The 23,572-nt window shown below is 38.5% G+C and overlaps 4 protein-coding genes and 2 pseudogenes across 5 annotated transcripts; 5 read left to right on the top strand and 1 right to left on the bottom strand.

Annotated features, from left to right (window-relative positions):
• Positions 1-23: 23 nt before the first annotated feature.
• LOC141825384 (uncharacterized) lies at positions 24-3,737 on the top strand. Of its 2 annotated transcripts, none has more exons than XM_074712767.1 (5): positions 24-164; positions 1,364-1,608; positions 1,957-2,048; positions 2,344-2,457; positions 3,371-3,737. In XM_074712767.1, exons 2-5 carry the CDS (start codon positions 1,392-1,394, stop codon positions 3,527-3,529), a joined length of 582 nt encoding a protein of 193 aa, XP_074568868.1. In that variant the 5' UTR covers positions 24-164; positions 1,364-1,391; the 3' UTR covers positions 3,530-3,737. The 2 variants fall into 2 exon arrangements, with proteins under 2 accessions (XP_074568868.1, XP_074568869.1); XM_074712768.1 differs by lacking the exon at positions 24-164 and adding an exon at positions 239-303.
• Positions 3,738-4,170: 433 nt separating this feature from the next.
• Positions 4,171-8,181, top strand: LOC141824906 (putative thiol methyltransferase 2). The gene is made up of 8 exons (XM_074712250.1): positions 4,171-4,488; positions 5,174-5,304; positions 5,731-5,817; positions 6,427-6,527; positions 6,602-6,701; positions 7,573-7,619; positions 7,748-7,826; positions 7,980-8,181. The coding sequence occupies exons 1-8, from the start codon at positions 4,278-4,280 to the stop codon at positions 8,031-8,033; spliced, it is 810 nt and encodes a 269-aa protein (XP_074568351.1). The 5' UTR covers positions 4,171-4,277; the 3' UTR covers positions 8,034-8,181.
• A 336-nt stretch (positions 8,182-8,517) lies between these two features.
• On the top strand, positions 8,518-10,785 carry LOC141825159 (rhodanese-like domain-containing protein 4A, chloroplastic). The gene is made up of 4 exons (XM_074712544.1): positions 8,518-9,289; positions 9,896-9,998; positions 10,168-10,383; positions 10,520-10,785. Exons 1-4 carry the CDS (start codon positions 8,553-8,555, stop codon positions 10,571-10,573), a joined length of 1,110 nt encoding a protein of 369 aa, XP_074568645.1. The 5' UTR covers positions 8,518-8,552; the 3' UTR covers positions 10,574-10,785.
• Positions 10,786-11,369: 584 nt separating this feature from the next.
• On the top strand, positions 11,370-14,764 carry LOC141823761 (uncharacterized; annotated as a pseudogene).
• A 45-nt stretch (positions 14,765-14,809) lies between these two features.
• LOC141825531 (uncharacterized) lies at positions 14,810-16,218 on the bottom strand (annotated as a pseudogene).
• Positions 16,219-22,231: 6,013 nt separating this feature from the next.
• LOC141824635 (uncharacterized) lies at positions 22,232-23,384 on the top strand. The gene is made up of 2 exons (XM_074711958.1): positions 22,232-22,750; positions 22,952-23,384. The coding sequence occupies exons 1-2, from the start codon at positions 22,243-22,245 to the stop codon at positions 23,029-23,031; spliced, it is 588 nt and encodes a 195-aa protein (XP_074568059.1). The 5' UTR covers positions 22,232-22,242; the 3' UTR covers positions 23,032-23,384.
• Positions 23,385-23,572: the final 188 nt, after the last annotated feature.

The following is a 23,572-nucleotide window of genomic DNA, read 5'->3' on the forward strand; positions in this document are numbered from 1 at the left end:
CCAACGGGAAATCTATACGCGCCGCTACTCCAGGAACGAGAGCCAGCCTTCACGATATCTCCCCATTGTTCGCACGTCGAACTCTTCTCCCGGCCGACCACCCAACAAACTCTCCTCGCATTCCCTCCAGCTCGTTCTCTGCTCGGTGTTATCGCTGTTGTAACGTAAGTTGTCTACCCTTTCTCCTGTTTTCATCTCGATGCCAGCCGATTCCAAATGGTAAAACTACGATTTTTAGGGTTATCGTTTGTTCGATATCTCGACAAGAATCGGATCCGGTTCATGCAGTTTCGGTACAACTATGTATGTTTCTTGTCTCATCGTTTGATATCCTCTTTGCCATTGCGTTATATTTATGTATTCCGTCCTTCAAAAACCACTGCAGCTTGTTAACATGAATATTTTTTTCTTCTGATTTTATGATATTAATTTGGTTTTAAGCTTTGGCAATAGATAACTGTGTGCATGTTGTATCTGAAAGAATGTGAAAAGTCATAACTTTTGCCACAGTTTATCCGGTAGTATTAAGTTGTGATTTTTTTTTTTGTACATTGTCTATTGTTAGCGTGATCTTGGTCTCCTCCATATTGCATCTTATGATATCCTGAAGGATTCTGTACTTAAACTTTATTGTTCTCCATTGTCCTGGCATGCCTACATGTTTTTTATTAGATGCACAATGATTATTATTTATAGAGTGTTTAGTTTTTGAATCATTCTATTTGTTTTTTTACAAGAAGCACATTTACTTCTATACAACATAAAATTTGCTTACTGGAGCCATATTGATATTAAACTTCTATTTTGTTCTGAAATTTATACAAAAATGAGTTTCCTTTTTTTTCACTGAGTGCAGTTCTATGCTCCTTTCTAATGTGTTTGATTGATTATGTATATAGTTGATGGATATGCATTTTCTTCTCCTTTTTACGAAGAGCTTATTTTACTAAGATCTTGATGCCGTTGCATTAGTTTTTGTTGACTATTCTAAACTTGATACTCTACTATCGTCTACGTAATTTTATTGACTATTCTAAACTTGATACTCTTCTATCGTCCATGTATCAAAAATTCAACTGTTTGATTGGGTTCAGTTAGCTTTCGTAGTAGTTGTATTAGTGCATGTTGCTTCAAATGATTGATACACAATGTTTCAGTCAATATAGTTTTGTCATTTCATTGACACCTGTTTAAGAAATATCATACTCATGTTTTAACTTGATTTTAATGATGTTGTATCTTTGTCAAATGTTTCAACAGCTATGCCATCTTTTGATACCAAGTTGTGATATCAGAAACCTATTGCTTGCATATACCCATCAATTTGATATAAAAAATCTAATTTGTATATGTAATTGAACAGCGAGAAGGTAGAGTAATTAGACGCTGTGATGGACTCGGTTGGGAGTGGAGGGCGACCTGAGGAGGAGACTCATGTGGTGCTTTCTCCGCGATCCTTGTCCTTTCTTGGTGAAGGAATCTCGCTTGTGTTTTCTCGCTGGATGGCATTACAGATGGCTGTGGAGAATGGATGGGGTGGGCAAGAATCCCAGCTCAAGTCTGAGGAGCTTGTCTCCACTGTACTTTCATGGTTCTCCCAATCGAAAGGTTAATTTTCACCCTCAAAATCAAAGAACCTTCCATGTTCAGTCTGCAATTTATTTTCCTTTGTATACATTTTTTTGTTCAGATCCGTGCTTTGTTGATTCAAATTCTTCCCTCCTGTCAGACATTTGAAATAGAGCTCTTTGTTTCACTATTTCAAGTTCTCGCTCCTGACATGCTTTCAAAAATTAAGAGTTTATTTCTTTGAGTATCAGAATTTCGTTTTTGGTTTATTCTTCACTCATTTCTCTGGAACAAGCGATGAGACTTATAGGCATTTTTGCAGTTTGGTAATTGATTAGTGAAATTAACTTTTTTGTGTTTTGCATGCTAAATTGACCTTCTTTCTAGGTCCACTTTATATTGATGATTTGGAAAATATGCTTGAAGAGAATATGGAGGAATTATTCAATACAGAAGTTGAGGATGGAAGCATTGAAGAGGTATCCAATTTTGTCGATGGTCTGTTGAATTTGGAACAGTTACTTGGAAAATAAGTTAGACATTAATGCTTCACCTGTAATTTCACAAATTCAAACTTTGTCTTTAAAGAACCAAAATTTGTATGAATCATGGATGCTTTACAGAGGATAGTAAGTAGACTAATCTGCGTTTTAAAGAATATGAACCTAGAAAATCTTATCTCAATATTAGGCTTATTTGTTTAGGTGGTCATGGCCGGTTGATACTTTACATTGAAGTTCGTTGAGCATCCAACAACAAAATTCGTGTGTGCAGGTTGCTGAAGAATTGATGATTATGCACGATGACTTGCTCAAGGGAAATTATGAATCAATCGAAAAGCTGAGGAGGTTAGGTCCTGTAGTTACCTCGGTTGCTCAGAGTGAAAAGGTAATCATTTTGAATTCTGACTCTTGTGTTCATTATTACTCTCACTTCATTTAAACCCCTTTTAGTTATTTAAATGTTGTATTAGTCTAGGCTATGCTTGTTTGAAAAGGCAGGCTAGATAATAATTGTTGTTTCCAACAAATATATGCCATCATTTCTGTTCATGGCATGGGCTTTAGGACAAGACAATGGAAGATAGTTCCAAATACTTAGCCTATGATGCCTCCTTGCCCATCTGTCTCACAGTTTAACCTAATGTTTGAGTGTGACCGTGCCAACCTGTACATTAAATTGCCTTTGCCTTTTGGCAATAATGCATTGGTATTCCACTACTGTATGGTTTAGTGTGCTTAGCGACTGAGTTAAATGTCTGTTGTTCGCCTTGGAAGATTTTTGTTAATCTTTTTAAATTACCTTATTGTCTGTGTTCACTTGCACATCACGATGACATTGTCTCAAGGTTATGAATGTCTATCCTGAAAAGCCGAAAGGCTCAAAACAAAATTGATTCTATTACTGGTTTGTGTTATGAAATTGTTCTGAACCATTGATTGCCTGTGATTTTCGTAACTCTACGTATGTAAGATGCTATTCTACTTCGGATGATACATATGTTTACTAGACATTATTTGTTGTTGATGTATAGTTGAACCAAACTGTCTCTTTTGATGAAATTCAGGTATCATGCTGCTACTATCATATCAGAACATGAGACTGAAATGATAGGATTAACAAACTTTGTTCACTCAATTAGATTGACTTCGATTTATCCTACATGGTATTTAAGTCTGTCTTGTTTTGGTGTGATCTCTAACAAGATGTTAGTTTCATTCTGTGATTTTATATTGAGAAGATTGATTTCCACTGATCTGCAACATCTCATTGGTGCCACTAACAAAAACTCCTGATGCAGATAGTTGACTCTGATAGTGATGAGGTTTCGGAAATGATTGTTGATGAATCAAATGCGAGTGAAATGGTCATCGAAAAGCCAAAGTTAGAGCGAGTTCCTGACGAGGACGGATGGTCCACCGTTACTTCTAGACGCAACAAGGGCAAGAAATATAGATGAAAGCCAGAGCAAACAATTATATACCAATCAAACAAAATCTTGCATCAAATGCTTGCTTGTTGAAAACAAACTGAAATTATATTTTCAGTCCCTAGGAATGTGCAACCTTTGGATTCTTGTTTACTTTGATCAAGCTTGTAAATGAGTTTCAAGGTTGTTAAATTAGTTGGATTTAATCACAAAATAGTTTTGTTTTGGTGTTGACATATGCATGTGATATAAAATATTCATAAGAACAATTAAGAGAATCAAAATTTGAATTTTAATAGGGATGAATATTTTAGAAGTTGGTTTTTGAATATGGATAAATTGTGTTTCTATTTCATCCAATAAGAAGGCCTTCTATTTTATTATTAAAAAAACTTCTCTTTCAATTTTGACTTATTAATAAAATAAAAAAATGTCATAAAATTCTCAGTAAATACCTACCAACGGTCCAACTACTCTCCCTCCTAACTCTTCTCTGATTGGGCCTTTCAATTTCAAACATATCTCCACCTCTCAATCTTTTTTTTTTATAGTTTTATTTTTCAAACAATATTCGTATGCTATTACCTATACGACTTTGAATATTGTTCTTGCTTTAGCTTTGTCAAACAAGATATTGAATCCAATAAATCAATATCAGCCCTAATCCAGCGCAATTTGGATAATAAATTAATCAATATCCAAAACCACGCTATAAATAGAAAGAGACGAAGATTTGCAGGCGATCGAAGGAGTGACGATGTGCGAAAGCTCAAGGTGAATGCTTCGTCTTTCTCGGATCGGCGTATATCTGCTAGCTCAGGGCCTTGCACGATCTGTGCCTGAGAAACCGCGGTCCACTCTGCTGCCGGCTACAAAACGCCTCACGGCGAGGATGGCCTGCGGCGGGGGAGACGAGCAGCGATTCCGCGATCCAGCTTCGAACCCCAGGGTCGTCAAACTTCGAGAACTCATGAATTCCGACACACAAGGTTCGTTATCCTAAATTTCCCCTTAAAAAGTAGGCCTTTTTTCTTGCGGATCTTGCTTGTGGGCGAACTGTGGTGCTTTCGTGATGAGGCGGCGTCAGAGATTTAGGGCTTCGGTAAAAACTCTTTAATTGCATCGAGAAGCGAAAAAAAGCCTCTTCCTGTCTTTTTCCCTGCCTACTGGAGGCTGGGCACCATTTGCTCTTCAATTTTAACTGCATTGGATGATCCCTAGGAGCCCCGTTTCGTGGTTATCCACTGTACATTTCCTGCACAAAAAGCGTGTCCTTTTGTTTTGTTTTTCATTTTTTTATTTAAACTACTTTGAATATTGTAGAGGTGTCTTTCTTTGGTTTTTTTTTTGTAACTGTACATCTTACATTAGGCTGGGCCTTCAAGTTAGTAATCAGGGGTTTTGATAGACTTTGTTGGTAGCTGTATGCCAATTGGCTTGATAAGTAGGCCAGTGAATTTGTGGCAAGAGCCCCTCTGGCACTTACTGTTTGTCCAATTAGTTACGGAGTTCTGGTTTTTCTTGATGGTAATTTCTATATTTTTAGTTCCTCTAAAACGTTCTTGTAGGTTCATAGCATGCATCTAGTGTTATGCATGTCCGTCGTGTTTCTATAATCTTTTTTAGGGTTCAGAATTGTTGTGTTTTTGGCTTTCAATGGTTTTGGTTGATCAGACGCTTGGGACAAATGCTGGGAAGAGGGAGTGACCCCATGGGATTTAGGAAAAACAACACCGGCAATCCTTCAGCTTGTTCAAAGTGGATCTCTTCCAAAGGGCAGGGTACTTGTTCCTGGATGTGGCAGTGTAAGCTTGTTTCTCAGTGTGATGATCATTCAGTCATAGATGGACGTTTATGGACATATGTAGATGTTTAGTTGCAAATTGATTGTGGCTTAGTTTGTTGTTTACATGTATTGAGTTTTTTTTAATCTCTTTCATATGTAAAATAACCTAATGCCTATGCTGAGATATATTATTACCTACCTTTTCTTATTGATATAACTTTGCATATAATTTCATTAAATTTCCCATATTTTCCGAATGTTTATTATGCAAGATAAAGTGCAACATGATTTATCACGAAAAGCATACATGTCTATTTCTGATATACTTTATCCGTTGCATTCCAACCTGATCCTTTGTATGCTAGTTCTACAAAGCTAAATAATCTGGTTTTGCTGCTTCAATGAGCGTAATGATTGAAACATATGTTTAATTGTGTAATGACAGGGATATGATGTGGTTGCTATGGCTAGCGCTGAACGGTTTGTTGTAGGCTTGGATATATCTTCAACTGCTATTAAGCAAGCAAAAGAGGTATTAGTATTACAAGCACTAGTAGAATAAACACTTATTAACTTGGCGATTCAGAGCCGATGCCATAATCTTAGATGTTTAATTATCATTCAAATGCTTGATCTGGTACTTCACTATAAAATTTCCATGATGATTGTTGGCAGAAACAGAGTAGTGTTATGTAACAGGAATAGGAAAAGGCAAGGGGTGAAAGAGAACATTGTTGAATGATATGAATACTTAGCAGTTATATATCTTTACTTAAAGTTCAAGCATGGGATAAGATACATGTAGTTGACTCCCAATAGTGGAGACTCGTGTCTTGTTCTTGTTTGTCATGTTTTTTGTTATCGGTATCATTTGGTTTCAAGAGAGAATGAAGTTACTGAAAATATTGAAGCAATACACACATAAAAGGAAAACTGTTAGTAGCTTATGATATCATCCTAGTTGAATATTTGCCATGAGGATTTATGCATAAGCTCATTGTCTGATCTCAAATACCCTTCCCAGGAGGTAGCATTAAATTCACAAGTAGAGACTCACATTGTTTGCTTCTCTAAAATATGACCTTGCAATGCAGCATCTTTTTCCCTTGTTATATCTCTGATCTTAAATTTCATTTTTCAGAGGTGCTCCTCTTTGCCTAATGCAAATCAGTTCACCTTTGTGGAAGCTGATTTCTTTACTTGGCAGCCAAAGGAGAAGTTTGATCTTATCTTTGATTATACGTGGGTCTTCATAATCATTTATATGTCATCTGTTCTTTCCTTAATTTAAGCTTATTCATCCAACTGTCGTGCAGATTCTTTTGTGCCATTGACCCAAGCTTGAGGTCAGCATGGGCGGAGAGAATTCAAGAGCTTTTAAAACCTGACGGGGAGCTTATAACTCTGATATATCTGGTATGCCATTTTTAGTTTGTAACTAGTGGAATCCTTGAAAAATATTGTGGATTATGATAACCTTTGCTTTCTAGAACCATACACTAGCGCTTATTGTCTGAGAATAATTGCATTTTTTTGGCAGAATAAAAGAAAAATCAAGCATATGTTATATATAAAGAACAGTTAGATGATTCAATATGTTCTATGGATTGTCTTAAAACTAGTTTAGAAGGCAGCAAAATTTGAGGATGGAGGTTTCTTCTCTCTGGATTGTGCTATGGTAATGTTAAAGCTGCTAAACTAGGTATGATAATTGCACGGCTTTGCGTCGCAATGGGTGTCCGATTTAAACCTAATCGGCTCCCAGCGAACTCATTGACACCAAAATTGAAATCCCATAAACCCTAATTAACATCAATGATGATTTGGTCAACTCTAAACAAAATCAAACCTAATTTATAATCAACTCCAATCACAATTAATCCACCTCAAATGAATTAAATGTAACCTTAAAGTTAGCCATTACTCCCTAATTACCCTCAATTGTTGTTAAATCCAACAATTTATTCTTATTTTAAATTTTAGGGTTGTAATGCATACAGTGCTTCCAGTGGTCATGCAAGAAAAGATGTAAATCTTATGGTTTATATTGATGGTTGCAGAGGTAAAAAATGAATAAATTAACAAATTAAGACCACCGTCATGATTTGTGAACCCAAGATAAAAAAAAGTTTAAGCATAGACTTTTCAATAGATTGTTGGAAATTCTTATCATTTTAAAATCTGCAGTTTGCATCTTTTCACCTATCGTCAATTTTTCATTTGAATATAGATTTGTTTAAATCTGTGACAGACTCATGGTTACATTCTGTTATCATTCTTAATCCAGATCAGTGACCAGAAAGAAGGCCCACCGTATAATAACACAGTAGATGAGTAAGCATCTTTTCTTCACTATCTTTTTCGACATTGAAGCACTCTTTAAGTTTCCCTCTTTCTTATAGCTAAGTAAATAACTTGTTTCACTTCATAATTTCTTTTATAACAAGTTTATGGTTTTGCAGCTATGAGAAGGTGCTGAACCCTGCAGGTTTCAGAGCTGTCGTAATGGAAGATAATGAGATAGCGGTCGGGCGACGCAAGGTATGCTTTAAATTCACCTCCCGATATGATCTTTGGCTGCTGCCCTACTCTCCATCTTAATCTAAACAATGCTTCATATAAAGGAAAGGAAACAAAAATAACTTTTATGTCGAATGCTTTTTTGCTGCTGATCTGATTGCTTCAACTTCTCAGGGAAGTGAGAAGATTGGCAGGTGGAAGCAGCATGTGACCAAGTCTTTCTTATGAACTCCAAAGCATTGACATAGTTTATTTCAGCTTATCGATTAATGTCATATTTAGTAGACAGTAATATTGTAGCTTGAGCAATATGCCATAGAATGGACAAATGTTTCCCTTCAATGAAAGGATACACCAAAGGAATTTCTATTTTGGTGTTGAGCATGAAATTATCTCATAATCTTCAGTATGGTTCAGTTTGATTCCTTCTCAATTCTTTTGATTCGCCACGATCTAGAACATTTAGTAGGATGGCATGGCTTGTTTTGCTCTCACCTTCCAATCTCCATGTTGCACTGCAGCCTTGCCTGACTGAGAAGTGGACTTCGGCGCCATTGTTGATCAAACTGGAGGCGTGGAGGAGCAGCTTGCGAGGGACAGAATCTACAGCCAACCCCTTTGACTGTCTGAATCCGACATTGGAGGAGCCGTCGGATCTAATTTCAATCTTTGAAATCTAATTGCGCCACGTGCCCTGCAACACAATCCATGTCTTATCTCCGCGCACACTCTCCTCTTCCGTCCCCCATGGCTTCTCTTCCGGACCACCGCTTCATCCCAAAACCCAGCGCTCCTCTCCACTTCCCCCCTCGCCCTCTCGCCATTGCTCTGCCCCTCCACATCTCGATCTCCAATTTCAAATCCTTCGCTCGGATTCCACCCCCTTCGTCTCCAAACCGCCTCTCCATGCAGCTGTCCGCCCTAAAGATCCGACCTTTCTTCGCCGTCCGCGCTTCAACGCGGAAGACTTCGCCTCCGTTCAGATCCCCACCTGCTTCTCGTTCGAGCAACAAGCTGACATCTTTCCTCGATCTCCAAGTTGCTTCTTCCACTCTTGCATTAATTTCTTCCATTTCTTTCGCCTTTCCTACCCTCGCAGCTGAAGCGGATCAGGTTTCGCAGAAGATTAACATCGAGCAGATTCTTGTGTCGATTGACGATTTCTTCAACAGGAATCCATTTTTTGTGTCCGGCGTCACCGTCATTTGGCTTGTTGTGATACCTCTGACGCAGCAGTATCTGAAGAAATACAAGTTTATTAGCGCAATCGATGCCTTTCGGAAATTAAGGGACTTGCCCAATGCTCAGCTGCTGGATGTTAGGAAGACGAGGAGTGTTAAGTATATGGCTTCCCCCAATTTGAAGATTTTGAATAAGAGTGCGGTTTGGGTGGAGTATTCGGAAGGGAACGAAGAGGGCTTAGTAAAGGAGGTTCTTCAAAATTTTGCAGATCCTCAGAACACTGTCATCTGTGTTCTTGACAAGTGAGTTTGCACTCTATATTTTATATTTTAATTGCTTCATTTCCCTCCTAGTTCTTAAATGGTGCATCTAGTGTTGAGTATAAGCTTTAGTTTTAGAGACAAGAATCCATGGAGCAAATTTGTATGATTCAAATGCTGAAAGAGACCATTGGAATTCAGAAACAGTTGAAGCATCCAAATTTAATTGATTGCTTGTCGACCTTTGGGGTTAGGCATAGTAGACAGTAAGATGATAGAATGCTCAAGATAAAAGAACCTTAGGTTGGAACTTCCGGGTTCAGTTCAACTGTGGAGCCCTCATATATGAACAATGAGACTGTCGCATACTCTCTACGGTCTGTGGCAAATTAGAAGCTTTTCACTAACATATCATGATGCAGATAGACAATTGGATTGCATTGAGTGACCTAATTGCTATAACAAGTCATGATTACTGAAGGTCTTGCTTCTCATATGTGGTTTTCTCCTTGGCCTATGATTTCCATATAAATCCTTGTGTTCTCATGTCTTATTGTTCGTGTTAGCCGTGTGCACTTTGCTTCTTACAGAAAGGTGTATATGTGATTACGACCTTCTGTTGAATACTTACTTTCTTGTGTAAGGTAGCTTTGATGGTGATTCTCTTAAATTGGCGGAGCTACTTTACAAGAATGGTTTCAAAGAGGCATATGCAATTAGAGGTGGACTCAGAGGAAAGAATGGATGGCAGGTTGGCCTCTTTTTAGCTCTCGAAGAATATTTGAGAAACTATATTTGTCTTCGCTAGAATCAATGGATTTTCCTTTTAGTTGATAATAGAGATCATGTTCTCTTTGAGTATAGTATGTTGCCCTAAGAGACCCATGTTAAAATAAATTTGACTATTTCATTCTACGCAGGAAATTCAAGAAACATTTCTTCCACCATCTGTACATGTTCATCCTAAAAAGAAGCGCAAAGAATCAAGAACACAGACAGAGGTGAATGGCTCAATTCAGGCCTCCATTAGGGATAACCAAGAGGGCTTGAATACCAACAATGCTGCTGTTAACGCTACAGAAATTGTATCTGCAACCAAGATCGATCGTCCAAAACCTCTATCACCCTACTCAAATGTAAGATTCTGGAAACTTTTGGATATGCATCTTCAAAAGACATACTTTCCAGGAAACACTTTTACTCATTTCCAATTTGCAATTAAAGCTATCTTTTACCTGATTTGTTAATATGTTGTTGTTGTTGTTGTTGCAGTATCCTGAACTGAAACCGCCTTCTTCTCCATCCCCGACAAAGCCTCCAAGTTGATGCTGTGGTTTTGCTGTACAAAACTGTGTTTGCATACTTTATCCGAGTGAGATTGTTAGAATGTAAGTCAGCCTCCAAGTCTACCAATGGTTTATTCTCAGGAAATATTGATTTATATGAAAACTTTCACTTTTAGCTGTTTCATGCAAGACATTTGCTCTTGTCCACTATACTGATTGAATCAATTGAGTAATGTTAAACTGCACTACTGCCTTTTAACTTCTAGTTTGGGGAAAGCATCTCGATTGAGCTAAGATTTTTTTATTCTTCTTCCTTTTTTTATGGTCTGTAAGGCTTATCTTTAACACTTTCTTGCATGAAAAGAAGTTGTTCCCAATTGTGAATTCTAAATTAGTTCCTAATTAGAACTTTAAGTTATTATTATTATTATTTTTGTTTTTTTGTTTAAATTTCAGGTTACTAGATCATCAAACGCAGTAACTAAATGCTTTGCCTTCTCTGGATGAAGATTTCTTGATAAAGATTTATTTCGGTTTTGTAAAGAAGTTTGTGTTTAGTCTATACTTCGATGAAGATTGCCACTAACAAGAAAAAACTACTTTATCGCGAGTATTTAATTAATTTGTTTTTATGAAATAATTGATTCAGGATTAGAAATACAATTAATTGATTTATTAACATTAAAATTTGGATTTGCCTTCTTAGTAGTAAAAAAATTGAATTTTCTCTATATTTTTCTCTTTTCTGTTACGTATGAATCAATCTGTCACGTGACTATATATTAATCCCCGTGCCCATGCGGTTGCGTAACCCTAGTCTTCGCAGTACCGCAGAGATGTCGGGATCCCTAGGCCTCCTTCCGGTGAAGCTGCCGCAGTCTACCCGCGTGAAGAATAAGACGCCGGCGGCCATCCAGATCACCGCCGAGCAGCTACTGCGCGAGGCCAGCGAGAGGCAGGAGCCTGAGATCCCGCCGCCGAAGCAGAAAATTACTGACTCCGACGAGCTAGCGGACTACCGGCTCGGCAAGAGGAAAGATTTCGAAGATATCGTCCGGCGCGCTCGCTGGAACACAGGTACCTGGGTCACATATGCCGCCTGGGAAGAGTCCCAGGGAGACTTGCCTCGCGCTCGATCCATCTGGGAGCGGGTTCTAGAAGTCGACTATCGCAACCCTACCCTTTGGGTAAGGTACGGCGAGCTCGAGAGTCGCCATCGCTATATCAATCACGCTCGTAACGTATGGGAACGCGCCGTCGCCCTCCTTCCCCGCGTCGACCAGCTTTGGTACAAGTACATCCACATGGGACTCTCAGGGCAATGTTGCAGGCGCTCGTCAGATATTTGAACGCTGGATGGACTGGCAGCCCGATACTCGGAAATGTTGCAGGCGCTCGTCAGATATTTGAACGCTGGATGGACTGGCAGCCCGACACTCAGGGCTGGCTTTCGTACATGAAGTTTGAGCTTCGCTACAATGAGGTAGATCGTGCAAGAGCTATCTACGAACGGTTTGTTGTCTGCCACCCTTGTCCTTCTTCTTTCATCAAGTATGCCAAGTTCGAGGCCAAGTGCGGTGAAATTGCTCGCGCCCGTGCGGTGTATGAGCGCGCCATCGATCTTCTTTCTGAAGACGAGGAAGCAGAGCAGCTCTTCGTTGCCTTTGCAGGCTTTGAGATCTGGTGCAAGGAGACGGAACGAGCTCGTTGCATATACCGTTACGCCCTAAACCACATCCCAAAGGGGAGGGCCGAGGATGTATACAAGGAATACGTTGCTTTTGAGAAGCAACATGGAGACGCATAGCATTGAAGATGCTATTGTCAGAAAAATGAAATTGAAGTATGATGACGAGGTGAGGAAGAACCCTTTCAATTATGACTCCTGGTTTGATTACATAAGGCTGGAGGAGAATGGTGGAAACAAGGATATATATGGTGAGGGAGGTGTATGAAAGAGCAATAGCCAATGTGCCTCCAGCAGAGGAGAAGCGGTATTGGCAAAGATTTATCTACTTGTGGTAAGCCATTTTAGCTTATTATTGGGCACAATGTGATTCTTCAATACTAATAAATATCTACAACTTTTGTTTGCAATTGTTTGGTTGTTTGATCCTTAACTTTTATTGTATCATAGGATAAATTATGCATTATATGAAGAACTGGATGCACAAGACATGGATAGAACGAGAGAGGTTTACAGGTAAGCATCAACCTCTACAAAGAAAACTTCCTTTTAAATCATTACTTTTCCTTGTTTCTATTGCAATATTTATGATAGATGGCATTACTACTGTGTTTTGACAGCATTCTATGTCATATATTATACAGTTTCTTACATGCACTCTGTCTTGACCCAGGGAATGTTTGAAGTTAATACCTCACAAGAAGTTTTCTTTTGCAAAGATATGGTTCATGGCTGCCCAATTTGAGATAAGACAAAGGAACTTAATGGCTGCATGACAAATCTTGGGAAATGCCATTGGAATGGCACCAAAGGCTAAGGTACGATGTTACTTGGAAATGTATAGTAGATTTAGAAATGTTTGTGGTGGTCATTTATCTAAGTATTTTTTATATATTTTACAGATATTTAAGAGTTACATCGAAATTGAACTCCAACTAGGCAATGTAAATCGCTGCAGAACCCTGTATGAGAAGTATCTGGAGTGGGCCCCTGAGAACTGCTACGCATGGTGTAAATATGTTGAGTTTGAGAGGACATTGAATGAAACAGAGCGTGCTCGAGCATTGTTTGAGCTTGCAATTGCTCAACCTGCATTGGACATGCCAGAGTTGCTCTGGAAGGTATGCAATGTGAAAATTTTCTTGTTTAATGAGTGATTATCACTTGCTTGAGTCAATTGTTTTCCGTAGTTGTATCAGGACTAAAACACATTATGAATATTGAAAGTGAAGGTTCCATCAGATATAGGAAGGGTATTTTTGTTTACTTGATTGTTATAGTAGCAGATGGCCATGTTAACTAAACAACAACTGCACTCCCTATTCTGCACTGGAAAATCATAATATGCAGATTGGTAGTTTTTTGTTAAGCTAATAGGACTGATATGTTGACCTATAGATTCTAAAATTAATGTGAGAAATTTTCATGGATCATACACAAACTATACACCTAATTTTAGATTGCAATACGTACATTTTTATTTTTGCACAATGCGTGACATAAAACTTTCATTTTTGGTTCAATTATCTTTGGTAAATTATCTTTGAATTACACCTTGTTTTCTCTCACTCTTCTTGTTCTTCTCCCATCTTTTTTGTATCCTTTAAACGTGTTGACACTTGTATCTATCTATAACTTCCTTGTCCTTTGTTCTCAGGCATATATTGACTTTGAGGTAGCAGGAGAATCTGAGAGAACGAGACAGCTCTATGATAGACTACTTGATCGGACCAAGCACTTGAAGGTCTGGATCAGTTATGCCAATTTTGAGGCTTCTGCTGGCATAGAAGACGAAGCTATGGACAATAAGGTTCAGGAGAAGATCGATGATAATGAAGAGCAACAAAGGGAGAGGATCGAACGATGCAGAGGTAAATTTAGTTCAGTTTTGCTTGTTTGTGATTTCTCATCTTTAGGAATTGGAAACTCATAACCTGTCTGGACGTGCATAGTTCATAGTTTAATTGGAGGCAACATCTAACTGTTCAATTCAAATTCCCAACAGGGGTTTTCAAGAGGGCATTTAACTACTTCAGAAAGAATGTGCCAGAGTTAAAGGAGGAAAGAGCAATGCTTTTGGAGGAGTGGCTGAACTTGGAGAGCTGTTTTGGTAGTCTCGGGGACATTAGCATACTACAGACTAAACTGCCAAGGAAGGTGAAAAGGAAGAGACCTATTTCATCAGAAGAAGATGGAACTCCCGCTGCTTCGTATGCACATCTTCTCATCTTTTGCATTTGTTTTTTTAATCGTGGCGTGTGAAATTGATCTAACAAAAGGTGATGATTCTGGTACAGGTTTGAGGAGTACATTGATTACATCTTCCCTGACGAAGTAGCTTTAGCGCCTAATATGGAGCTACTCGAAGCAGCGTACGAATGGAAAAAGCAGAAAATCGCCGCAGATGAAAATTGACAAGTATAATCCTATAGGAAGGACCTGGTTATGAATGCCATTCTTGTATAGGAAGAACTGAAATTGAGTTTTAGAATATTTTCGTTTTAGCTATGTATGTATAACTAGGACAAAGGATTCTCTATACCATGTGCTCGAGCCTCACTGTCCTAAGGGAATCATGTTTCCATATCAAAAATCACAAAGGCAATCAAGCATTTAGTATATCGTAATCCTTCCTGAATAATGAACATACACGGTGCAGTGCAACAAAGTTGCAGTTCTAAAATATCTGGAAGATAGATATCCTACTTCAGATATACACATGAGTATAATTTAAGAAAACACTGATACACAACATTAATATTGCACTGGAGCTCACTGCAGGCTGACCACAGACAACGGTGTTAAGCCGCCGGAAGGTGTAGTGAAGGCCTTGTGATGGGAGCACGCCTCATGATGGAGAAAGCTTCATTCAAACGAGCTGCATGAACCTTGAACTGGGATGCTTTCTGTACACAGAGGGAGAAGAAGTCTCAGTCTGAGAAATGTCCAGCAAACAAAAAGTTGATAACAATTACAACATCACTGAAGATCAGGAGATCACATAAAATCAAAACATCAAGCTAGGCTCTGGTAGTGAACACAAGTGCAAATCCTTTTTAACCAAAACTAGATGAAGATCAACAGTATTCCACTTTCGATTCATCAGTCAAATTAACCAAAAGCAATTAACAAGGGAAGAAGAATAAATATCGAAAGGATCAATTGAACAAGGAAACAAATAGCAAAAGGCAACCTTTTCATCTAGGATGATCCTCAGCGGAATGCTTCTAGTTTTCTCTTTCATCCTATACAACCTTCTCCCAAGCATCATCACCCCCAATATGGCCGCAGCTATAGAGATCGACCAAACTGGCTTTACATTGAAAGCGCAGAACTTTAGAAGCTCAAAAGGGAACTTCCACCAGACTGTCCCTCTCTTCTCTTCCCCACGAGCCAAGGCCTTGTCCAAGCCCGCATTTTTACCCTCCAAATCCCCTGAAGAAATATGAATCTTCGCATTTTCATCAGCGTCTTCTTGGGCGAGATCCTCGTTCACCACAATTGTCGCTTCAATCTCCTTAATCCCCTCAGCATCCACAACCTTCACATCCTCCTCTGCATCAGCCCCCCACTTTTCGCTACAAAAAGGCGATATTTGCTCCTCTGACGACTCATCCGACCCAAACCCGTCGCTCAACCTGATTCCGGGAAAACTCACCTCTCCCTTGGTCCGATCATGATCATCGCATCGAGGATCGGATTCAGGGTCAATCCAGCTAGGGTTATCTGAATCAACAAAGGCGGCCCCTTTGTGGTAGCACTTCCCGGAATCGATCCCAAAGTAGTCGAATTTGATGACGCCGTCCTCGGCGTCGTCCTCCGACGAGGATCGCAAGGGCTTGGAGTCCTCGCCATAGTCGGACCCAAGAAGGATCTCCCAGTCGCGGAATTCGTCATGCCCCTCCATGGAAACGCCGAGCTGGGCCGGAGCGATGCAGGAGGCAGGCTTCGATCACAGAGAAGAAGACAAGAAGTGGAGGTCCCGAGGGGTATCAAAAGGGAAGCCATCTACGTTATCTTTTTCTTTTCGCTGCAGAAAAAAAGGACAAAAATGGAAATACAAACTGCGGTCGTTCATCACGATATACGGGAATCTTGATGCAATGCTTAAGGTAACGTTTATTAGCAAATTATCCTTAACATTTAACATATTTTCAAAATACCCTTTTAAAGTTTTGATATTAAAATACCTTCTAATATTTTATTTTTACTGTCAAATATTTATTTAAACTTCTAAAGTACCACTAAAATCACTTATTTGTTAATAGGAAATGAGCATTTGACAAAACAAAATTAAAATCAAGGCCATTTTGACATTATGTGGGAAATATGTTAAACTTTGTGGGGGCATTCTAAAAATTAACCTTGAAAATCTCGAAATTGATTTTTTTTTTAATTTACCTCTAGAATTCACGCACGGCGTGCAAACCCACCGGAGATTCGCGACCGAGGAAAAAGCGGCGATGGCAGAGAACTCCGACTCGTCGCCGTTAGGGTTCCTACGGAGGCACTTTGAGGAGGTGAAAGAGCACTGGAAGAGCAGTTTTGCCTTCTAGGATTACTAGCTTAAAGACTTTGGGGGCGCAAAGTGGTCCGATGCTGATGTCGAGGAGTTTATCGCCTCCGATCCGATCAATGGCCCGCAGGTATTCACTTTTCTCCTAGCATTTTCTCCTCTTAGAAGTAAGGCGATCTTTGTTACTCCTTGTACATGCCGATCGTTCTATTATTCTCTGTTATTTAGCGGTGCATTTTGGTTCGGTGTCATCCAGTTTTTAAGGTGTGTATGCATCTTCAATGATCCTGGCGAGCTGTGATTCGGATCTGATGATAATTAAAGTTCCGATCTTTTTGATTCTTGGTCGGCTTCATTCTGGCATTAGCTGTGCAACTCTTTTCGGGACTAACGAGGATTTCGATTTGGTTTAGGTATTTACATAATCCTCTTTTAACTGGACTTGTGATTTGAGTTTGGAAATGCAAAATTTTGATCTTCAGCTTCCTTGATTAGTTTTTAATCATTATTTCCTATTTCACATTACTCAATTCTGGCGATCAAAGTAATTGACCACAATGTTTATAAGAATCGGATTGCATCGGCATGTTCAACTAGCTAGTTAATTAACTTAGGAAAGAGTGGACAATATGGAGTTAATTAAGGACATCCAGTTCAACAGGAAAAACCTTGACCTAGAGGCCTGAGGTCTCACTCGATCGCTATAGTGAACTAACCATAGAGACGACAGGGAGTTTGATACTTTAACATTTCTAAGTATTATCCGAATTTGTATCTGTGTAGATATGAGATTTCCCCACTTTAAATCAGTACAATATGTAGATAACCAGTATTTTAAATTAGTAAATTTATGCTCCCGACCATATTATTAAGCATAATCAGGTATTTAAACTCCACTAAATGGGTTGAATACCCACAAATACTCAATCTTTATGTATCATTGTGATTTCTATTGGCAATCCTCACTATATTATTATCTTCTTTCATGAATACATACTATGATAGTTTGGAACTATTATCATTAACAATCCTCACCATACCTAGCCATTACCCATGATTGACTGTATGATTGTCAGCACTTGATTGGACTCTAATAGAATTGCTAAGATTGTAATAATTTTAAATCACTTGTCCCATTGGATTAGTCTGATGAGTTAACTAAAGTTCTCTATTAATTTTGACGTGTACCTTATAGCAAAAAAAAAGGTATATATATATGTAACTATCTGACATAAAGTACAATTGATGAGAGATGAGCTACTAATCCAAATTTATAAAAGCAATTAAAATCCTTAAAACACAAAGATAGATGGACACATAGGCCATAGCCATCGATTACGTGCACATAGCACACTGAAAATTAAAGAGATGAGTTGGTTAACAATTGCCACCTACCACCCTTTAGGTTCAACCACTGACATTAATATACTCCTTCATCCCATATTTTATAGCTCACGCCGAAGTTAAGCTAGCGCCACAATTGCAAGCTGCTATGGACTTCAGTTGGCCGGCGCCAGATTTGGCCAGTACTGACTATGTTGGCCGACGACCGCTTCTGACGACTGTGCGGCACAGCGACCTGCTGCAGCGCCAGACGTTCCTCCGCAGCTACCACTTCACTGTGAGGGAGACCTTCAAGGACCGAGTTCGCCGGAACCTGAAGGAGGCCAGCAAGGTAGGGAAGGCGATCGTGGCGGAGATCATCGGCCGGGTGTTCGAGGCTGGGTTGAAGTTGCACAAGATGAATCCGTTGAGGTGCTTCAGGCGGCCCTGCCGCAAGAAGTTCTACTTGAAAGATACAAACTTTGCTTGATTGCTCATCATATCTGATACTGATGCTTTAAATGAATACTATACATCAATAGGTATATATCGATTGGTGTACCATGAGTATCTTTGCTTGATTATCAATCAATCAATGTCGAGTATCTTTACTATTTTATTTTATTTTTTAAATTTTTTTATGCATGTTGTGTGTTTATATTAATTATTCTGGTGTTGGAAAAGCTGATCTTAATTAATTAAGGCTCCGATTTCTTTAGTATAAAATATTCGCTTCACAATTTTCTTCTCATGTTCAAACACTCGTGGCTGCAGCGTACAATGTGTCAAATATGAACAGCTCTGGAATATATGCTGCATGAATCAATACACTCAAAAGTCAAATTTGTCTTATGCCTCCCTAGTCTCACTGTGCGTTCGAGTCAACGCCAAAACTCATTTGAATTCTTACTTCCTCGATCGATCATGTTATGCATCACCTACCCATCTTATATTCTTATATAAACCATCCAATGCTAAGCTAACCTTTGGCCATAGATCCAGCTAGCTTAATTCCCTCAGTGATAAGTTTGTTTCCGCCGGCCATGGCCACTCGAGGGACTTCCTTGCTCGTCTTTGTTCTTATAGCTATCTTACTTCTTTCGACATCGGGTATTCAGAGAGTCGATGCGGCAAGGCCAATGAAGAAGGGGTCGAATGAGCAAAGAAGCATTACTTCCTCGAGCAGCATGTATGAGCAAGTGAGGGCTGCCATGGCAACATGGATGGAGAGGTTGCCTTCTGGTTCCAGTCCCAAAGGCCCAGGCCATTAACATGTGATCATGTTAGTTACTAGATTATTATAAATTATAGAAGAAAATTAATAGGAATTATATATATATTTATCGCATTGTATTGTTCCATTTCTGAGTAAAGATAAATTGTGTTCTTTCCAAGGAAAATAAAATCGCAAGGCTAACGTACATGAATAAAGAGAATTTATATACAGCAGCAAAATTTATTTAAAGAAATTAAAATAAATAAAGTGAATTTTATGGAGAAAAAAAGGGCTTTCTTCCTACCAAACTTGTTGAAATTAAGGGTTGAGACATATTATTTTGTTTAACACGCAATATATTTTTAGAAAATAATAGGTTAATATTTAATTTATAGAAATGGAATAAATTATGGGATATATTTTAGTTAAGCCCGCTGATAATATAAAACTAATAACAAAATGCCCCCATGATATATTTGGAATTACAGACTGACGATTTAGCACTGTGTTATAGGGTGTGGGGAGTGCAATATGAAAGTTCTTATTTAATTAATTAAGTATACAATTTAAAAATGACTAGTTAAAAAAAACATATAACAAAACGTCGACACAAATAAATATGAATTATTATGCTTGTTGAACAAGAGCAAAAAAAAAAACTATATGTATATATATTTATATAATAATTATTATAAAACTTCTCTTTTAACTTTATATTATGTTAGACTATTTAGCCTAACTTGATGAAACTTGAATTGGCCCATGTTATGCTAGTTATGCGAGGTTCAATCATATCTTTTAAAATTTTGAATTAAAAAAGGTAAACAAAATAAAAATAAAAGCTGATTTTTTGTTTTTATTCAAAGGGTTTTTAAAATAAATATTTCATTATATTTTTTTCATCTCAAAAATACTTATTTAAGCTCTATTATATAAGATACAGTTGTATTAAATTTACTTTATATCAAAATAATTTTACTAACTTAATTATTAAAATTACTTTAACACTATTACAATAATTATAGTCATAGCTATTACAATAATATGAAATTATTTTAACTAAATTAAACAACTTTAATGAAAATTTATAAAACATTCTGATATATATATATAAAATAATTTTAGAACTTAGAATAATTTTATTTTAAATTATAATTATGGTTATAGTTAGTATAATAACATTAAAATATGGGTATTTTTGATAAAAATGATAGAATGCTATTTTATTTTTAATTTTTACCACAAGAAAAACAAAAATATTAACTTGTGGAGTGACATGTAACCATAAGAAGACAAATATTAGTAGCCTACCGTCACGCCATCTACAAGATTAAATAATTTACTAAATAAATCAAATAGTCAAATAAATTACATGAAATAAATGGGAAAAAAGCCACGTGGCGGTGGCAAATGGTAACTCTCCTCCAATTATTGAACGATAACGACCCGCCACGTGGGTAGGTGCCCACCACCTGTCCCCACTCGTTACTGATCACCCGCCACCATGTTCCCCGCGAATGAGCCCCATGCCCATGCTCATCCATCCGCATCCTCCATGTCACGCCATCATCATCCATCCGCTGCGTTAAATCCGGTCCACTAATCGAACCGGTTCACAAATCCACCATGAACCGCTCCTCTACTTAATTACTCAAGTAAACAAGTAATTAGCACATTAATCACGTTACTACATGTAGAGTGACTCTGACTCATAAGATATAATCAACTCATTATCATGCTTCACGCACACTTTCGATTCTCTAAAAAATTGTTGATCAAATGAGATCACATTAGTTTTTCATTGTCATCTTAGTTTAGTCGATTGAGACGATGGAGTCGAATCGATGAAAAAGATATTTCCTTTGGTTCCAAGCTAAAATACTAACTAAAAGTTCCTCGTGCATTTCCTCACATCACAAGCATAATGCCACCTAAACCTTTTCCTTTTTCAACAATAAAATAAAATAGTCACAAAAAGAATATTTCCCTATTTAGACTTTAACTCGACATTCCAGAAAAAGGATATTACAATTTAAATTTACTATGGTAAAAAAAAAGAAGAAGAACGTGACATAATATATGCCTTTTTTTTTGTCTTCCAATTCGAAGAAAGCATTCGAAATCCATTTTGGTTGCAAAATAAAATAAACAAGTTTTTAATATTAAACTTATTAAAAGTAAAGAAATTTAAAAACTTCAAATAATCAAATAACTTAAAATTAAGTACAAAACAAGCTCAAACTAGACTGAAGTTTATTTATAAAAAATTAAGCCAAATTTAAATAATTATTTCAGAGCTTAATTATTGAAAACTAATTTTGAATTATAAAAATTTTAATTTAATTTGAGTTGTTAAGTTTTTAAGTTTGTGGACGGTATACCTACTAGGTTATCCGCCCGCTGGCCGCTACTATTGAATCACGAGACAGTTAATAAATTGGTACTCCGAGCGGGTAAGAAAATCACGTCACAAAAAAGTAAACCCAAATGAAAAAAAAAGGTCTTGTCTGCCTTTTACCCGTTGGCAGAAGACTCGTTTTTCTCACCTGCGTCGTGGTGGCGGTTGATCCCTTCCTGCAATCATGGAGCCGGTCGATAAGCAAGGTACGATAAAGATGGCTCGCCTGGTTGGTTGTCGTTTCCTGTAGCCAGCGAAACTCCCGTGCCATGCCACAGTGGCAACGTACCCTCCTCCATGTTAGTTGAGGATTTGCGCGGGACCCACAGGACGTCAAGTAATACAGTAAAGTTTGGGTAACGTACGAAGGTGGTTAATAGTTGAAAATTATCACATGCATGATTTCTCATGATCATCATCGTGATCACATGCATGATTTCTCATGGCCATTCATCATCCGATGCATCTGATGATCATCATCATAATAATAGGTGAAGCAGCCATTTAAAAGCTCATGGAGATGAGCAGCAGAGGAAGGAGGGAAGGGAAGCCAGAGAGAGAGAGAGGAGATGGGAAGCTATTCGAAAGAGAGAGAGTTCTTGATCCCTACTTCCAAAGAGAAGAATGAGGAGGGGGAGGAGGAGGCTGAGGAGCCGTTGGTTGGGGTGCCGGAGGAAGAGGAGGCAGGGGAGATCCGTTGGGGAAAGGATTTGAAGCAGGAAGAGACGTGGCGGAGGAAGACGACCGGCAGAGGAGTGACGCTCGAGGGGTACGTGGACGGCGGCGACGGTCGCGAAGATCGGACGGACGGTGTCACGAGGACAAAGAGCTTAAGCGGCGAGGACCTGGAGGAGCTCAAAGGGTGCCTCGACCTAGGGTTCGGATTCAACTACGACGAGATCCCCGAGCTGTGCAACACGCTCCCAGCTCTGGAGCTTTGCTACTCCATGAGCCAGAGGTTCCTGGACGAGCAGCAGCAGAATCGGTCGCTGGATCGCTCCTCCTCGGGCGATTCATTGGATCTGTGTGAATCGCCATCGTCCCCTCTCGTCGCAAACTGGAAAATTGCTAGCCCAGGTACAAGCTCTGCGCCCTTTTAACGGAAATGAACCAAACAAAAGCTCGATTTTTTTTTTTTCCTTTCACATCCCTTGATTTTGATTGTGCTGTGAAACGAACTTCGATCTCGCTCAAATCTGAACGAAACCTTACTGATTTAATTTAGTATCTATATATCGCTCATCCTCATCTGGTTCAATTTCTTACTTCCACTGCCAGGAGATGATCCAGATGAAGTAAAAGCGAGGCTAAAATATTGGGCTCAAGCAGTGGCGTGTACTATCAGACTGTGCAACTGATAAAAATTGCATCTTTTCAAATGTTTCTGGTGATGATGGAAAGGCGGAACCATCGGCAGAAAAGAATCCGGAAAATAAAGCGTGAGAACAAACGAGAGAGGAAGCGATGAGAAGAAGACTGCAAAGATGGCAATGGAAGTAGGAAAAGAAGAAGAGAGGAAGCAGTAGAAGAGGAAATTAAGGTTTAGAGCAGATTGATAACGTATCCTTCTTAATGCATTGTTTCTGTAACGATCGAGGTCATAGAAATGTTGTATGCTAATGTAAATCAGAGTAATGTTGAGGTTGCTTTCTGTAAGCAGTTACTCAAGGAATTCTGCGACATTGATGGAAGAATTGAACTGCACAAATTTTTCAGGCATGCTTGCAACATACTCAAGTATTCAATTGCTCTAATGGAGTTCCTTGTTGGATTGGACTTTAGTGCTTTTCTTAAAAAAACTTTGCACGAGCATGCCAATTTATCTTTACCTTATCAGTTTGATATCTTATTTTTAATATAATGAACCATAAGTACACGATGCTTCCACGTCAAGAGAAT

This window comes from Curcuma longa, chromosome 3, assembly GCF_044706935.1.
Source record: "Curcuma longa cultivar G26 ecotype Majalengka, Jawa Barat chromosome 3, ITB_CL_G26_1.1, whole genome shotgun sequence".
NCBI classification, from domain to species: domain Eukaryota; kingdom Viridiplantae; phylum Streptophyta; class Magnoliopsida; order Zingiberales; family Zingiberaceae; genus Curcuma; species Curcuma longa.